The sequence below is a fragment of the Rhea pennata genome, chromosome 2, assembly GCF_028389875.1.
Source record: "Rhea pennata isolate bPtePen1 chromosome 2, bPtePen1.pri, whole genome shotgun sequence".
Classification (NCBI taxonomy): Eukaryota; Metazoa; Chordata; class Aves; order Rheiformes; family Rheidae; genus Rhea; species Rhea pennata.
This window is the reverse complement of record NC_084664.1, coordinates 125,815,918-125,833,419: the sequence shown is the minus strand read 5'-3', so window position 1 is coordinate 125,833,419 and position 17,502 is coordinate 125,815,918. Positions and strand designations below refer to the sequence as shown.

Below are 17,502 nucleotides of genomic sequence, written 5' to 3'. Positions count from 1 at the left end.
GTGAGGCTGGTCACCCTGATTTTTTAAGCTCAGGCAGTTACCCTGCTTGGTAACTGGGCCATAGCTTAGTCCTAGTCACGTTCGGTGTCCTTTCTTTCAGGCTGAAAAAACACTGGGTGCAGGAAGGTCTAGTGGGAAATGATCTGTGAATGTAGGAAGAAAGGTTGATGAATTGAAGCGATCATGACTTCAGTTGGATTTTAATTCCTTGTTGAAGATTTTAACAGATGGATCAGTAACTGTGTGGGAGTAGTCCTAAAGAAACTGCAAACATCCCCAATACACATCCTCCTGCAGTTTGTGCGTAAAATTTCATACCTCACACCACATTTGCCAGCCCACAGTGAACAATTCTCAGACAACAAAGCTTTTCACTGCTGCTGTAGTAGTGTTTCGTAGGTACACAGTCCCTTCGCTCGTGGACGCGGATCTGTGTTTGCCTTCCGAACCTCATTCTGGGAACTCCTGCAGAAGTGGCTCATGAGCGCTGCTCTGCTACCTGGTCAGCACGATAATTCTGCCTCTTGTGCTATACCAGGTGGCTAAATCTACTTTTCAGGATGTGAGTAGGATTTCATATTGGATATCTACAGAGAGGAACAGGTTTTGTAGAAGGAAATCTGTAAGGCAATAGATCGGATGTGTGTGTACAGAGTACCATCTTTTGGCTATAGTAATTCTCTCAACTAAATTCAGATGTGCTTAAAAATACAGAGATGTGAATACTACATCATTAAAACAACACTGAAGAGTTGGTCAGCTTCCAAACCAAAATCACGGCCTTGAAATTCTGTCTATGGGAATATGAAGTAGTCTTCTGTGTGAATGTAAGAGTTTACAAGATCTGTGCCCTAAGTGACAGCAGAGTAGGAAAACCTTTTTTTTTAAAAAAAAAAAAAAGTCCAGTTTCACGCTTTCAACTACAACTGCATACACAGACTTTTAAGAAAAAGCACGTATTTAATACCACCTTACTTTTCCCACGATGAGTATACCTGTAAGTTAGACTGGTATTTAAATTAAGTGGAATCTTTAATTTGGTGAGTTTTTATTAAGGCTAGAGGGGAATAATTCACTAAAGAAAATACTAGAGCTTTTTTCAGAAATTTACTTTGAGAATATAGTATGCTTCAGCCTTTGGAAGAAACTTTCAATTTAATGGGGTCTTTAAAAATTCTTAAATGATTGCATTGTGTGGAAAAACATTTTGATTGTGCTTTTTAATATGTATCTTTGTTATTATTGTAGCATGGCCAGTTCTGACCTATTTTCATCATGATTGATTTCAACATTTTGATAAGACTGCAAAGATCTTTTTTAGAAGATGCATCCAGAAATACAGAAAATGAGGGAAATTGTCCTTATTTACCTTGACAGAAGTGGTGGCCTTCAGAAATTTGTGCATGATTGCAAAAAATATAATGGTATTGCTCAATCAGTAGACATTCTGTTATCATTTATAAATTAAATAATGTTAAACAAATCTATTATTCTTACATAAGAGACTTTTTGCTCCTACAGACTCAAAACAAAGTTATGCTGTTTATCGATTCATTATTTCAATAAATCCTTCTGATATTGCTGAACTAGATGCAACACTTGGAAACTACATTCTTCATAATCCCATACAAGCTACACAGATTTTTCAGTCAGTAAGTATATATAGTCACAGCAGACAAAAATAAAGCTTCTGGTTTTTAACTAAATTTTCCTTTCTAAAACTTTTTTTTTCAATTACAGGTATGTTTTGTCGCTATTAAAACATTGACATTAATAGAACAATTGCAAACAGCGGCCCAGGTGAGTTAGCGTTATTTTTTCCATCTAGATCTTAGATCTTTTAAGCACAAAGTATTAGCAAAGATGATTTTTGTATTTTCCAGTTTTTGTTTTGTCTTTGGTTGCAATATTGTTCATAAATAAAAATTGGAAGTCTCACCTAAACATAGTCCAAGAATGACAAGATGATGAAATATGAAACTGAATTAGTTTCACACTTAGTGTGTTTCTGAAAATGTTTCTAATAGCTGTTTACCGCATTGAATTTGTCCATGTAAATAAATGTAGGAGTTTAAAAGAAAAATATGGTAGTAATTTAACTGTGTCTATTCTTAGGTTAGTATACTGCTGAAACCAACACATTTGCCATCTTTACCAAGTTACATTCTGAATCTTTCTGCGTTTCCCTTTAATTACACATCTCAAAGATTTTATGAGTCTGAAGGAATAGTAATTGCAATGGGAACTGTAACAAAATACACACAAGGAGCAAGATTTCTTTGTACTGGGGAAACCTGTCCATTTTCTGAAGGTAGGAAAAAGAAAAATCCATACGATTTCAAAAGCTTTTTAATAATTTAGATAATTTAACTCTTTTGGATTAAAAATCTAGCAATAAAAAAGTATTTTGCTATGCAGAGTTATTATGCAGACATTTTTGTAAAGAGCACAGCATGATTTTGATTAATTGAAAGCTATGGAGCTTGCCAGTGGCTGCTCAGCATTATTAAATGTTCTGGAAATAGAGCTATGCCAGCAGTCTGTTCTCCTAGTCCTGACGACAGTTTATATGAGCAGAAGAGATATGTTGCCAATATAATTTAATAAATTCCCTGAATGATAAAAAAGCTGTACCAGTAGAATAATTATTTTTTTTCTAGAAAGCTCAGTCATCCATGTTTATATGAAAACATCACAGAGAACAGTATTCTTAAGTGACATTATTATACAGGCAAAAGCTTATAGCACAGAGCTGATTTGCTGTAATGATTAACTATGAAACTACTCCTTTGAGTAGTATTACTGAAGTACTTACCCCTGGAGAATTAATTCTTAAGCACTTTTAAGGTTGTTTTGTTTTTTTCTTCCTGTAACAGAGACCATGAAATACAAAATAGAAGCCAAATTGCACAATTTGGAAACTGTGGAATAAATCATAATGCTGTCTTTATGAGAGCACATATCTCTAATAATGAATTTATATACCCAATGTCATTTCCGTATAATGCAGAAAAGGCACTTACTTGCTCAGTGCTTCTCAGAAAGCTAGGCCAAGCTGTTTCATTCGGGATGTTTAATAAGAAATTCTGCCACCTTGTGGTCAACCTATAATAAATTATATGCATGGGATTACTAGCAGCTGTTAAATGACAGAAACTGCAAGTCAACATGAGAGTACGTTCATCTTAAGAAACAGATGTTACTTACAGACTTGGAATTTCACAGTTCAGTATTTTAATTAGTTCTTAATGGGAAGTTTAAAATCAAAGACATGTACTCCTTTTAAATGTTTTACTAAAGGCACTATGGATTTTCTGATTTTCTAATTTTTTTTTTTTTTTTTTTTTTTTTTTTTTTTTTTTTTTTTTTTTAGGATTTAGGTATGTAAGAGTGCATGTGCCTGGAGCTACAGAATCTGCCACAGTGAGGAATGATTTTGTTTGTAGCTTGTGTTCTTCACCACTGCAAGAAGATATGAAGTTTAGAGTACTTGGTGGTACGAACTATGTCGTTGTATTTTTAAATTTCAGTTATTTATTTTCCTACTTCTGTTATATAAGTAAACAAAATAACCATTTAGGGGCACAAAGCCCAAAATATACCGTTCATTTAAGAAAAAAAAAAGGTACTGTATTCAAGAGATTTAGGGGGGACAAAGCCCCAAATATACCATTCATTTAAGAAAAAAATGGTACTGTATTCAAGAGATTTAACTTTCTCTTTGCCTTTATTTTGAAAGATAAACAAATAGTTGAAATGATTGATGCGAAAGCACTGAATGCTTTAAAAGGATATTCCAACAATTATTCACATTTTAGGATTCAGGCTTTTACAGTTTTTTTGAGAGGTAAGCTGAATTTTAAATTAATAACTGAAAATTGTTAAAATAAAAATGTTTTAGAACTGAATTGTAGTAATTCCTTGCATTTTCCTTATAGGTCTGTTTCTCTGGATAAAATGGTGAAAATCGTGATAATTTTATGTATGTTATTTTCCTAATTTTATTTGAAAAAAAACATATAATTAGCTGAGTGATTAAAGAGGATACATTGCATAACTGTGTTGTGTTCACTTTTCTACTTTTATTTAAATCAAATCCCCTGGCCAGCTCTACAATATCCTATTCTAACCGTAGCTTTTTTTTTCATCCTTTCTACTTCCTTTGATCATACTGTTTTATACTAGCTTAGTGTATTTTCAACATCCTTCCTCAATCTAGCGTTCTCTGGATTCTATCATGATCTTTGGCTTTTCCTACTTCTTTCCTACTGCAGCCACTAAATGATCTCTAACATGAATGAATATTCAACTAAAATCACAACATATTTTACTAGTACTTTTGGTAATTTTCTTTCAAAAAGATAAATAAATAAAGTCACTCTGCTTTAATATGATGTCCAAATTCTATAGAATAAAATTAATTTCTTGAAAAATAATTAGTTAACAGTCACTCCAAGATCACAGGATACATCGCTTAAAATCTGTCACTATGTGGGTGTTATCACAAAATAGAATTAATAGGTGAGGTACTATAAGTAAGTTAAGCATGCATTAAATTTTCATTGGCTTCAGTCACGAGTGAGGTAAGATAAGATCTTGTAGGTAGAGGTTCATATCAAGTTGGACATACCTCATATTTCAAAAAATTGTGTTTTTTGAAAAGATATATAGAAACAGAAAGGTTTCCAAAGCTATTTGCTATTTGTGTGTGTATGGGGGGTTAAGTTTCGATCTCTGTTTTAGTGTGTTTGTTTGCTACCATGTTTATAGGACAGTAGCTAATAATGGTGTCACCACAAATTTCATAGTAGGAACGCATACCTCCAAACAGTCCATTTTCTTTTCAGTGCAGGACTGAATGCAGTATCCATTTTCTTTAGCCTTTTCCTCAGGCAATCTGCATCCTTTACTTGTTGCACTAATTATTTAGAATTGCATGCTTTGTTTTATTCCAGTACCTTATGCTGGATGTGGAATACAACCATTTTCTTCAATTAAATCATAAAGTGCAGTAGTTTTGAATATAAAGATCATGTCTTTAAAACTTTTTTATGCGCTAATGCATCTTCAAGTTTCTCTCTTTTTTTATTTCTAGATGAACTGGCCAATAGAATGACAGTAGGAAACCACTACAAGATCATAGGAATTCCAGCTTGCGTACAAAATGGTTCACAAGCTACAGTATGTATAGAAGTCAGTAGTATACAGCAGTGTAAACCAAATGGTAAGAAAGTTGCATAAAATATGACCAAAGTGTTACAAAACTTTTAAAACAAAATCTTTAGAATTAATACAGTGTCCTATTAGATAGAGGTCCAGATTAAGAAACAGTATTGGGACTTCTCGGTTAGTCTTAAATATATTCTTACTGTCATTTGAAAATGCCATCCTTTGCCCACTTCTGTCCATGCAGTGGGAAACTAAAGATTAATTATTTACTGCAGTTGCTCTCCTTCAACATCTCCTTTCCAACTTCTCCTTTCCTTTGGACAGTACTTTGAAATCATATGTTAAATGGACTTGCTATTTCAATTTGTCATTCTTTCCATGTTCCATCGGTATTAGCAGATAGCATCTGTTATTTTCTAATAGTAAAATTAATAGTCAGCTATTTGCATTTGTTCCCAATGTTAAACTTCTTAGTTGTTCATAAGCTTTTGTATGAAGACTAGAATAGTGATCTATTCTAATTATCTGCATAGATCTATCATGAAGTGTTTGTTAAGCTGTATTTTGTTTTAATTAGGTCCTACTTTTATCAGCAACAATTTTAAGCATTTACTGTCACTGACTTCAAGTTCATGCTGGAGGTTTACAGCCATACTTGCCAATATCTTTGCTTCTCAAGTTGTTCCGCCAGGCACTTACAATACTCTCAAACTCACAGTATTGCTGAGCCTAGTACTGACATGTGAAAAAGACAACGAGATAGCAGATTACCTGGATCTCTTGATTGTGACAAGCGACACTCTAATAATTGATAGGTAAATGCATTCCTTGTTTCTTGCATAAATTCAAATAAAAAACAATCTTTTTTGAGATAACAGAGTTATTTTTCAAGATAACAAAAAGAGACTACACATAAAAGGAATGTGCAGGGTTCTGATTTAGCAAAAATATCCATTTTTAATGTAAATGATACTTGATTCTTAATCACTGAGACATTTTTTATTTCAAATGAGAAATCTAAATCAGAACTTCACTAATAAAAACACTCTTACAATGATCTCCATTAGATTTTAAAACAAGCACTTTTTAGCAGAAGACAAATTAAGATTTTTTTCTAAAGTCACAACTGAAGTCCCAGAAGCAGGTGATGATAAAAGCAATGGTCTCTGCTTTTCAAATCTTGTGTTACTTTAAAAATAGCCCTTTATGCTTTTTAATCATCAGCTTCCCAGCATTCAGTATTTTCAGTTAATAAAAATGCCTAAATAGATAATTGCATTTTTTGCAGTTACTTTTGCCTAGGAACTACAATGATAAAAATATTAAAAGCCATGTAGACCATTACACATTGATCATACCAGCTATTGTTACTGTTAACAAAATGCTTTTATGTATTTAGGTATTCTTCGCATTAACTCCTTCACACCCCTATAAACTGTTAACTTCACATACACTGGTGAAAGTACGAGTTGAATACAGCATCTCAATTCCACATGCTGTTTTAAATCTACATAAATTAAAAAGAAAATTAATTTCTCCTTCCCCAACACAAAACATGGCTTAATTTTTCTTTTTTAAAAAGATTTTTGAAAATGGCATGAATTTTATTTTCATTTGAAAATTCGTCAGCAGGGATCAGTTTTATTCTTCTGTAACAGAAGAAATGCTTTCTTCATTAAATTTACCATTTCAAAAATTAACCATAGAAATGAATTCAAAATTGGGGAAAAACTGTGGGCTGAAGGATTTCTCCCCTCCAGGTTAAGAGTAAAGTTTCAAAAAGAATTTGTAGGAACTCATAACAGAATGGTTTGAGAATGGAAATACTAGGTTAACATTAAAATGGTTATATGCTGTAAACCTTGGTAATTACTGTTATTTATAGACAAGACAGTTCTTGTAGGTGCTCATAACATTTTATTGTCATTAGTCTATCAAGATAAGCATTTCCTACATCATATGTATATTGCTGTAGTAGGTTATTTTAATACATTATTACATTTATACCAGTGTATGTAACATAATTAATAACTTTTCTCCCATTCATTAATAATCAGAGAAGTTCTGCTCTGACATCTAAAAAATATCAGGAACCTTGGACTGTGGAGCCAGACAGGCCCAGTTTGCAACCTTGTGGGCCAAGGACATAGTTTACAGGATGAAAAAGAAGTCCTACACCCTCATTTCTCAGAAAGTTTGGGGGATGTAACCCAGGCAAGAAGAACCTGCAAGTTCCCAGCCTTTTGATTTTCTCCTAGATGGATAAAAAATTATTAACTCACTACCTTTACCAGTCAGTGGGAAAGTTTCTGTAGAGTTAACAATAGTCCTGATTTCCTAGAAATTCCTCATTTGCCTCATGTTAAATCCATAAGAAATACAGTTCCTTTTTGTAGCTGTAGGAAAGAAAGCATGGATTTCTACCTTTGTACTCAAAATCAGTTTAAACATTCAGGTTTTGATACTAGATTTTATTTGGGGAAGGTGGTTTCTAACTGAACAATGTGTGTGCTTCTCAAGGCTGAACTATCATTATAAAATAATATTAAGTTGTTTAAGTTTTGTAAATCTGAAAAACAGTTTTAGAGTTTATGACTGACAGAATTTTTTAATCCTCCAGGCTTCTGAATTACAGCATTTGTCTTCTGCCTCGTGGCATACGACACCCATCCTCTAGTGAAATTTTTCCTGCCGTATCCAAAGATAAACACAGAACTGGAAGTGCCAGTATTCAAGCCTGCAGTGCTCTGCTGGCTAAGGGTGGCATCTGCTACATAGGAGACTTAGCTTCATATAAAAAGGATAAGCTGGAATTTCTACAGTCAGGTAATCTCATGTCTACTAACAAACAAGGGGACAGAAGCAAACATGAAACAAAGGGGCAAAATTATAGCTAGATTTTTCTCAGCTTATAGCCCTCAAATGCTGGGGAAATCTGTGAACTATTTTTAACAAGTCTTAACAAAATGAGGAGAAAAAAATAATAGCTCCTGTAAGCTTGTTTGCTACACAGACTCCATCAATTAACAAAATTATAAATCAGCAAGACTAAACAACAAGAGCAGTGGATTCCTCAAGCTTCTAAGATTTATGCTGTAGCCTTGTAAATGATTGAGGCACTCAAATCTAAATATACAGTCCTCAAAACCACCTGTCTGGAAATGTCAAAGCTCTATAAACATCATCAAAATTCAAGGCGGTACGCAATTGTGATTGTTTTCAGATCCTGTGCTTGGCATTACCGAAGTTAGAGTTAAACTACAGATTATGTAACTGACATATTTTGTCCTGTCCCAGTGCTGGAGAGCAGAACAACAACAATATTCATTCCTGGGAAGAAGTATGGAGAAGAAGCTGACCAGCAAGTTACTATTCCAGTTCAGACTAACTTTTGGTCTTACGTAGATGTGGATGCTTCCTCAAAGAAACATACACAAAAGGATAACTCTTTAATTGGACAGATGGTAAAGCACATGCCCTGTTACAACAGTAACTGTAGCATAGCAGTCATTTGTATTTATGGTTATTTCAACCTGTGAAGTAATGAAAACAATCAAATTTGCTTGTTTTTCCCCTTAAAGCCACAAATTAAGTTACTTTAAATCAAGTATCTTCTAAAATTAGCTAATTTCCAAAAAGCAGATTTGTCTTTTATTTTGTTTGGAATAGCTTTCTACAAATACTATTGAAACAAAATTGTACTGCTTATATTACAGATGTTTTATTAGACAATCTTGCAGCACTCAGCATGCATACTGCACATTTCAGATTTTTTTTTTCCAGTCTCCAATGTTTCTACAGGTAGAAAGTCCAAAATAAATAGGCTGTTTTCTCTCTTTGGGTCTTCTCTTTAGGACTTGAGTTTGATTTCACCTAACCTTCTAGATGTTTTTGGGCTTTTGATATACAATGAATTTCCTTCTTGTCAACTGTCTTTTCCTCTCGTGCATCATATCTTGAAAAAAGCCATTAATCCTGAAGCAATGCTGTACAGAGTCTCACAACAGTTCAGAACACAGGATTATGAGGAGGTAACAAATAATACTTAATAATTTAGAAATGCATTATACTTGGTAGTGGTATACTATTACTGCACTCAAAAGATTCTCTTCTTGTACTCTGATTGCTTGTTTTTAAATCTGACAATATTCACTTCCTAACAATTCTTTCTCACCATACTCCCACCACCATCAATGGGATTTTACCATTGATAAAACTAGTTCAGTTCTTTAAAAGAGCCAGCATAATAAATTCAATTTGGTCTTGTTTCTGAAAAACAGAGTAGGTTAACATTAGTATGAAAACAGATCTCTAATACCTACTTTTGACAAAATTAAATTACAATCTTGTAAAATACATAGCAAATATTTTTATTACTTCATTTTAAATAAACCGTCACTATCTCTATGATAATCTAATGCACAAATTAACAGGTTACATAGTTCGAAATAAATCATTATGCACAGCTGAACAGTGATGGGCTTCTTTGTAAAGAGTATTTGTGGAATACACTGTCCCAACTATGTTACTATGCCATTAGTGTGTTAGAAGATATGAAAAATATAAGTTATTTTCCACAGTGAAATATTTCTAAATTTATACCATCTCTCTAGTTTATTTTGTTCGCTAAGAATCTTCATGTTGAACTGAGTTCAGAAGCAGAAAACCTAATTCAGGGCTACTATCTTGCAAGTCGCAGAGTGAGAAGAGATGCTATTCATGGATCAAAATTATCAGCATCTGCATTAAAAATTCTGTATGTCCTACTTTTCATATTAAAGAAAATATCTCTGGGCTTCAAATGCAATTTGTGCTAACCTGCTTAGAAGTCAAGGAATTTGTTCAATAAAACTCTAGACAGAACTCTAAAGTTTTGAAAAGCTCAAGTGTAAAGTATCTATGAATACCCTTTGTTTTATATAATGATTTGGGGAAAAAAAAAGTTCTTGGAGCTCTGCCAGGCATTAAAAACCAACAATTTAAGAAACAGATACCACCATTAAAATTATGTAGGAAAAAAGTTAAAATGATCACAGTTTTTATTATTTTTTTTTAACCTGAGCAATCCAAAATAATGCATAGTATACTGAATTTCACTGCTGTCATAAACAAAGCACAAAAAAAGTCATGCATAGTAATACATACTTTGTCAGTGACAAATATAACTGGACAGTATTCATGAGAAGTTTACACAGCTGCAGTCTGGAAAAAAAAGCACTGCAGTTAGCTTTCAGTTTACTGAAATGCTTGAAAGGGCAATACATGTTAAATTCATTTCTGCCGTATTTTCTGAGCTACATCTGACATGCTTATATTCATTTCTTAGGATTTCACTGTCTAAGGCTCATACTAAATTAAGTTTAAGAAAAAAAGTACTTGAAGAAGATGCATTGATTGCCATCTTATTACTTGAATCATCTCTCACCTTAAAGCATGGTAAATACTGTAACTAACTTTAGTCTTGGATAAACCATTTTCATATTTTGTCACATTAAAAACAATTTTCATCTCAATTTGTTGCAAAGTGCACTATATTACCATTTGTCAACTGAAAATACAGAATTTCTACTGGCAAAAAGGACTGATATTAGAAGAAAAATCTTTCAGATAAGACTTTCCTGTGATGAGTCTCAGTGCAACACATAATTAGACCGCAGGCCAGCACTAAGCATCTCTCCTTTATGCTGGCACATTTGGTATTTGTCAACTGCTGTTGGGCTCCAACATTAGTCCAGGTTAAACGAGATAATTTTTACCTGGAGAAAGAGAAAACAGAATTCTTGTTTAGTTGTTTGGTTATCTAGCATCACATTTGTAGTTCATGTAGGAATTTGACACTGAGACAGGAATTCCAATAAAACACTAGTAATATAGTATTGCAAGTTACTGTTAACTATGGCATAGCTTCCCTCCACCCCCTTAAAAACAATTGACAAAGGGTCATCAGGTCTGTTAGTCTGATAACCTTGATTTGTTCTTTGCTTAGGTAAGTCTGCACTATGTGTAGCACCAAATGCTGTGTTTCCATTTGACCTCAGTGATGAAAACTCCCTACAACAGAGAGATATTTACCTAATGCAGTGTCACCATCAACTATTGAAGTTTATTGGTACATACAGTCCAGGAATTCATGTTACCACTAATGAAGAGTGAAGAACCCACTCAAAATAAAGCTTCAAGCTTTTTCTTCAGCTTTTTGATAGATCACAGGTGTGGAAAAACATACAACTGAATTTTCAATATTTTTGCAAGATATATGTTCAGTGCCATTCTGCTATGGAATAAAGCATAGCTGACAGGATTTAACCACAAGTTCTGTGGAAGTATTGTTTAAAGACAAAAGTGATGCTTTCATTGTGGAAGACCATGACTTTAAGGCTTACAACCACAACCTGAACTTCTGCTCTTGATGATCTGTGTTCATCCATAGTTGAGTGACAGGAGGAACAGTTTTTAAATAAGGCACCACAACTAACAGTTAAAGAGTTCAGAATCTACTGTTTAATTTTAACTCTGGATTTCCTGTAGTTTCCTTGTTGCTTCTTTTCAAGTCCATCACTAGTGAGGGGCTTATAGTTTTGACTGAATTAAAAATAATTCTTAGTATAAGACAACCTTAAGTTATTACTCATTCTTTTAATATATTATCACCATGCTGCTTGATGTTTATGTCTTAGATGGCTTTACATTATAGCAACAGTATTAGATGAGGATGCTGACTTGCTTACTTGTACAACTTGGAAAAAACATAGTATTTCCACCACATGACTTTAGATAACAGACTGCAGGGAATACAAAGAACATTACACGAAAGCAAAGGAGTTGTTACTAGTAGTCCTGATATGTCAGCAGCTCAGTGAGGGCAAGTGTTTAACTACATCATTGCAAAACCAAAAAAAAGTGTAAAAATGATTCGGTGGAAGATCATTAGCTGGCTGATGTACAGTATGCTCACCCCACTATGGACTTCTTGTAATACATCTTCCTCATAGGCTTACTGCAGTAGACATAATACTGACCATGATTTACATCAGAGATGTCCAAGCTATAAAAGCAGCAAAGTCCTACAGTCTTCCCATCAGAGACACACCAAACAAATACTAAAGGTTTGTTGTGCATCTTACTCAGGATGGCATCCAGCAAGATCATGCTGCTACTGCTCTCAAGCCCTTACAAAAAAGCTTAATTCACTGAACATACAAATGCAGGATTTTATATATATGTGTTACCCTGAAGGTAAGCAGAACAGCTGCAACCACAAACATGAACACCCTCATTTAGACAAACTAATACACAAGAGTTAAACACAGGAAACCAGTGTATCAAATTTGATGGAATTTGATTTATTGTGTACAACTAATACGAAGTTACTATACTCAAAATGAAACTAGAGAGTGAACTGCAAGAAAGATGCTGTTTCCATTACTCAAAGCATTTCAAAAAGCTAGTACTTGGCAAGGCCACAACACAACTACTTTGAACAGAATCATGTCTTTCCACAGTAGAGGTTTGTTTTGATTTATTCAAATCAGATTCATTCCTGTGCTGTAATTCCAATCTGGAAGCAAAGTTTATTAGCTTCTCATCCATTCTGCATTTGATGACTCTGGACAGTATCATTTGGGTTTGTTCCACAAGATTCACTGATTTGTTCTCATTGGAGATATTCAAACAGCAAAGCAATGAATTTACATGTTTGGAACACCTGAAGTATCTGATCAACATTAATCCTCTTTTTTCACATTTACATGAAAACTGTTTTAGAGCTTTACAGTATCATAGTATTCTGCAAAAACCCTACAAAGTATTCATCTTAAGTTCCAACATAGCGTCCATACAGTTACTTCACTTTTTAGAGTGATACTCACACCAACACTTTGTTCAGGCCTTATTCACATATTTTCACCAAGACTCCTCTCGTTTACTAAAATTAATTTTTCAGCATGATGTTAAGTCACAGGTATGAATCTGAACCACGGTGTTTCTGAGGAGCAGGAAGGGTTATGCAAGTGTTTCTAAGTGCACTTGTACTCCACACTTCAGGCTGCTGTTTTCCACTGAAAAATAAGCATTTCAAAATAAGTTAGTCAATTTTCTTATAACCTTATTCAACATTTATACAAAGTTACTAACTTTTTTGGCATTTCAGATTTAACCATATGCATCAGTAACCAGTCAGATGGGTAAACGGCAAAAAGATCATCACTATGCCAGTAAAATCACTTCCACGTGCATATTTTAGTGTACAAGTCCTTTATAATTTATTTCTGATAAGCCACACTATGAAATGTATAACCTTACAAGTTCTACTCTGCAAAGGGGGGGTGACACAACATTTTATCCTTATCACCCCCCAGCTCCTCTTTTTTGTTTTAATCAAAAGTTTTAAAACTTGTAGTAATACTGCAGGTTAAAAGAAAAGAAAAACACACGACAAAACAAGAACTCAGTCAATAACCCAAAGACATCCTTCAACAACAGACCAGGCCTTCAGCTGATTTAAGCCAGCACAGTTCCAGGCAACAACAAATGTTGCCACTACAGGTCTTCACCAGCTGACAGCACATTTTTACTCGAGCTTGAGTTCTGCAGTATCACAGAAGACGGGGAACCCTCCACACACTCACCTTCTTAAACATCCATGCTTCTAGGAGTGGAGACAATGGAGACAGTCACCTGATGTTATATCACCTTTAAAAGGATAAATAAAATCAGAAACAATGGCAGTGCATCAAACTGGAAAAATACTGTTAATTAGCTGGCACCTCAGATACAAGTTACTCATCAAAAAACTCAGTTGGGTAAACGGCAAAAGGCATCATCATTATGCCAGCAAACAGCTTCCTGCCTGTGATGAGACTGGTGATAGTTTTTCCAGATGTCAAATACAAAGGAATTCACTAAGCTTGCGTCAAGAGATGTCCTTCTAAAATTTGAGCTAGAATCTTTTTCAGATGGGTAAACACCGAATTAACTCAGTATTCTTAGGAACTCATTTAAGAATGGATAAAAAGCTCATCTTCCAATATTCACGGCACTAGCATTGGAAAAGAAATAGAAATCTAATGATTCATATATCTGAGATCAAGTAGTTTATATTAAGGCAAAATTCAGCAGCACAAGAAACAGTTATTACGCAAGCAAGTTTAGTACAGCACAAAAATGCTACTTCACACAGCGTGGCTAAGAAAATAAGGCTTACCTCTAGGCTCCCGGGCCAGAAAAATGACTTTTCCAATCCTGACAGCTGGTTAATATAGACATACACCTTAACTAATTAGCTTATGCTAATAGGGAATACCATCTACCTACATGCAAATGCCCATCTTCCTCCATGCTCCGCCTACAGGAGGTGTATATAGGTCATTAGACAGCTTTGGAATTGCCTGGACTTTGAGGAGACAGTTTTGGAGGCTTCTCTCAACACTAAGTACAGTAAAATACTTACATTTGTAGCCTGAGAATTCATGTGACGCCCTTCTGTTTGCAGAGCAACAGCATGGCAAAGTCCAGATTGAAGATTCTCAAAACCAAAAACAAATTCATTTCCAACTCCATTTGCTGCCTAGAACAAGGAAAAGAAATTGAGAATAAAATAGGTTTTACTCATCACAACTCCATTTTGTAACCAGTAACAGAAACTCTCAACACTTCTTGGTGAAGGTACGCCAGGCAGCAAAGAAATAACCAATCCACTCAGCAACTTCAGAAAAGCATTGCTGGCTTTCTTAACTGAGGAGAGAGGCAAAGTACACACAGTACCAGCCCAGAGGCTAAGGTTAAATAGAACACATTAGCACCATACCTAAAACAAGTTCCAAATGAAGAATAAGATTTTTAGAATTACACACTGCTCCTAACGAACAGCCATCACTGGAGAGAGGAGAGCTTTTGACCTTTCACAGGCCATGGTGACATGTTTTCCTACAGGTTCAATTCAAGGTCGCACTCACACGATCATTCTGACAAGGGAACGATGCCTCTGAGATTACCAAGATGCCTTGGGATTCTGTCCCTGCAGTAACTGATGATTTTAAATTTGGATCTACAATCCAAAAAGTGTATGATCAGGGTCACCACAGAACACAAATTCCTCAGAGGGGAAAAAAAAAGAGAGGGATAATTTATCTTTTGTATTAGCACATGCACCTGCTGCTGATCAAAGTGATTTATGAAGATAAAAATATGCAAAAATAAGTTTCTATGGATGTCTAATTTATAATTATTTCAAAAATCTGATAAACCAGAAAATAGCTCCAAGTAACCAACAGTGCTTGCCAATAGAGTGAAGTATTATTAAATAACTAGATCCATCTTAGCCTCACAAGATACATGCACATTTCTGAAAGCATGCTTATATGGTGCAGCAGCAGCTTGAATTAAGACAATCCTGGCATAAGAACTACAAGCCATTTGTTAGTGTATCTGCCATTATGTTTCCTAAACACAAGCACAGTAGGTGACTGCTACAACTCATCTTTCAAGTGATGGCTTGTTCTTAAGAAAAACAGTCTCAGCAACATATCTCTAATTTTTGAAACTATATTCATTGTTTTGAATTGTCAGAATTGGATTCCTTAAATTAAGCATCAAGGAATATTTCCCAATTTCCCTGAACTTCAAAAAATGAAAATCACTGATCTAAAGGAAAAGCTAGTTGAGTCAAACATTCTCATTATGGCCTTCGGTTTTGCTGCAGCTTGGCACTGCCGCAGGTCACTTAGCTCAGAAATCTAACAGTTCACACTCTAGCTGCTAAAACTCTCCTCAGACACGAGCAAAGCTGAGCCTCCTCTTCGGAGCTCCGTACGAGCAAAGGATATAAACCGCGAGCTTACCGCACCCCCGCTGCGGCGGCCTTGGCACTCCGGCGAGCACAACTCGCCGAGCGGCTGCTTCAGGCTTCAGGGCGGCGGCCGGAGCAGGCCAGGGCCGGGCACGCCGGAGGGCGGCAGCTTCGCTGCGGTCGGCGCCGCAACCGCCCGCCCCAGCGCCCGCCGCCGGCCCGCGCACCCGCGGAAAAGGCCAAGGCCCCCGCGGGCTCCCGTTAAATAGGCCGCGCGCGGGGGGCGGGGAACGCGCGCGCCGCCCCGGCAACCCCCTCGCCGGCGGGGCGCCGTGGCGGGGTGGGGTTGTCGTGAGGAGTGCGCCTGCGCGGCGCCCCGGCCGCCGCCGCCCCTGCTGCGCCTGCGCGGGGCGGCTGCGGCGGAAGGGCCGGGCCGGGCCGGGCCGGACGGGTAGTTTATTGCTGGTTGGCCAGTAGCAACAGGAATCTTACAAGAATTTTGTATCAGCTGTTGTAATTATGTTTTTGTTGGAATTTGGACAAGAGAGCTTAACGTTTAATTTCGGCAGCAGTCGATCGGAAGTCGCTCATTATTCCAAACCCCAGGCGCGCAGCAGCTGCTTTTGGGTGGCTCCTGTCCGCGGAGCGGAGCGAAACCGCTCTCGGAGGAGCCGTCCCAGGCCTGGACCTCGGGTGTGGATCCTGCAAGGGCTCACTCGTGCCCACTTGGTTCCCGAGAAGCTGAAGGGGAACGTACAAATCCGTGTTTATGGAACGATTTATAGGATTGCAGCTTTCCTGGGAAAATGGAAAAAGTTCCCAGAGGGTTAAGAAAGTAAGCCAGATTCAAGACTGTCTGTAAGGAGGTCCCCAATGAAGTAATCACTTTTTTTGTTGATGTGTCTTATGTACAATAGCAGTCTAATGGTATATTCAACTATAAAATACTTACGTTCTCATTAAATCATCTTTTAGAAGTCAAAACCATAGAAAATTAATCTTTTTGCTTTAATGTAGTCATTCTTTAGTATATATAAGCACAATGAATGCTTTGTCTCAAAGGGTCTCAAAGGAAAAAATAGTGATTGGCAGGGAATATATTATGAGAAAGCAATATATGCCTGGAGGGCACGTTATTGTAGTTACAGCTGTGTATGAGCCAAAAAAAAGAACTGAACGCAGAATATTTTGGATATCCGGGTTATTTGTGTATGGCAGTGTACAGTCTGCACTTCACATTCTTTTTCTAAATGAAAAGCTGTGATGAAAATGTCAGAGGTTTTCCTAGGATCGTTAAATTACTTTATGAAAAAGTTTCGATAGTAATGTATCAACTTAGATAGTAGAACTTTATGCCTAAGCGTGTGCATGTTTCCAGTGCCAAATGCCAAACATTAAATTTCAGTATACAGAATGTTTTTAAGAAATTTGATGTTCGATTCAGTCATCAGATTTGAAACAAACAGGTTAAGGAAGCCTGTTTTATCCTGGTGTACATTTCTAGAATATGAGAATTCCTCTGGAAGAAAAGGCATAAAAATGTGCAA

The 17,502-nt window shown here is 36.0% G+C and overlaps 1 protein-coding gene, 1 long non-coding RNA gene and 1 other non-coding gene across 4 annotated transcripts; 1 reads left to right on the top strand and 2 right to left on the bottom strand.

The window, feature by feature from the left end:
- Nucleotides 1–1,324: 1,324 nt before the first annotated feature.
- On the top strand, nt 1,325–11,322 carry MCMDC2 (minichromosome maintenance domain containing 2). The gene is made up of 14 exons (XM_062570312.1): nt 1,325–1,424; nt 1,522–1,652; nt 1,741–1,800; nt 2,116–2,311; nt 3,374–3,496; nt 3,740–3,847; nt 5,096–5,224; nt 5,747–5,984; nt 7,790–7,995; nt 8,467–8,633; nt 9,024–9,200; nt 9,783–9,925; nt 10,496–10,605; nt 11,156–11,322. Exons 1-14 carry the CDS (start codon nt 1,325–1,327, stop codon nt 11,320–11,322), a joined length of 2,055 nt encoding a protein of 684 aa, XP_062426296.1.
- LOC134137398 (uncharacterized) lies at nt 6,222–16,170 on the bottom strand. Of its 2 annotated transcripts, XR_009957684.1 has the most exons (6): nt 16,008–16,170; nt 14,618–14,734; nt 13,797–13,860; nt 13,038–13,226; nt 10,315–10,925; nt 6,222–9,438 (listed from the first exon to the last, which is right to left on the bottom strand). It is a non-coding gene; the product is annotated as an uncharacterized LOC134137398 (long non-coding RNA). The 2 variants fall into 2 exon arrangements; XR_009957683.1 differs by lacking the exon at nt 6,222–9,438 and having other exon boundaries at nt 9,469–10,925.
- On the bottom strand, nt 13,927–14,003 carry LOC134137652 (small nucleolar RNA SNORD87). Its single transcript, XR_009957740.1, has one exon. It is a non-coding gene; the product is annotated as a small nucleolar RNA SNORD87 (small nucleolar RNA).
- Nucleotides 16,171–17,502: the final 1,332 nt, after the last annotated feature.

Coding starts and splice junctions, on each gene's coding strand:
- MCMDC2 (XM_062570312.1), top strand. CDS start 1,325: ATGCATCCAGAAATACAGAAAATGAGGGAAATTGTCCTTATTTACCTT. Junction 3,497..3,739: donor GAAGTTTAGAGTACTTGGTG/GTACGAACTATG, acceptor TTATTTTGAAAG/ATAAACAAATAGTTGAAATG. Junction 7,996..8,466: donor GCTGGAATTTCTACAGTCAG/GTAATCTCATGT, acceptor GTCCTGTCCCAG/TGCTGGAGAGCAGAACAACA.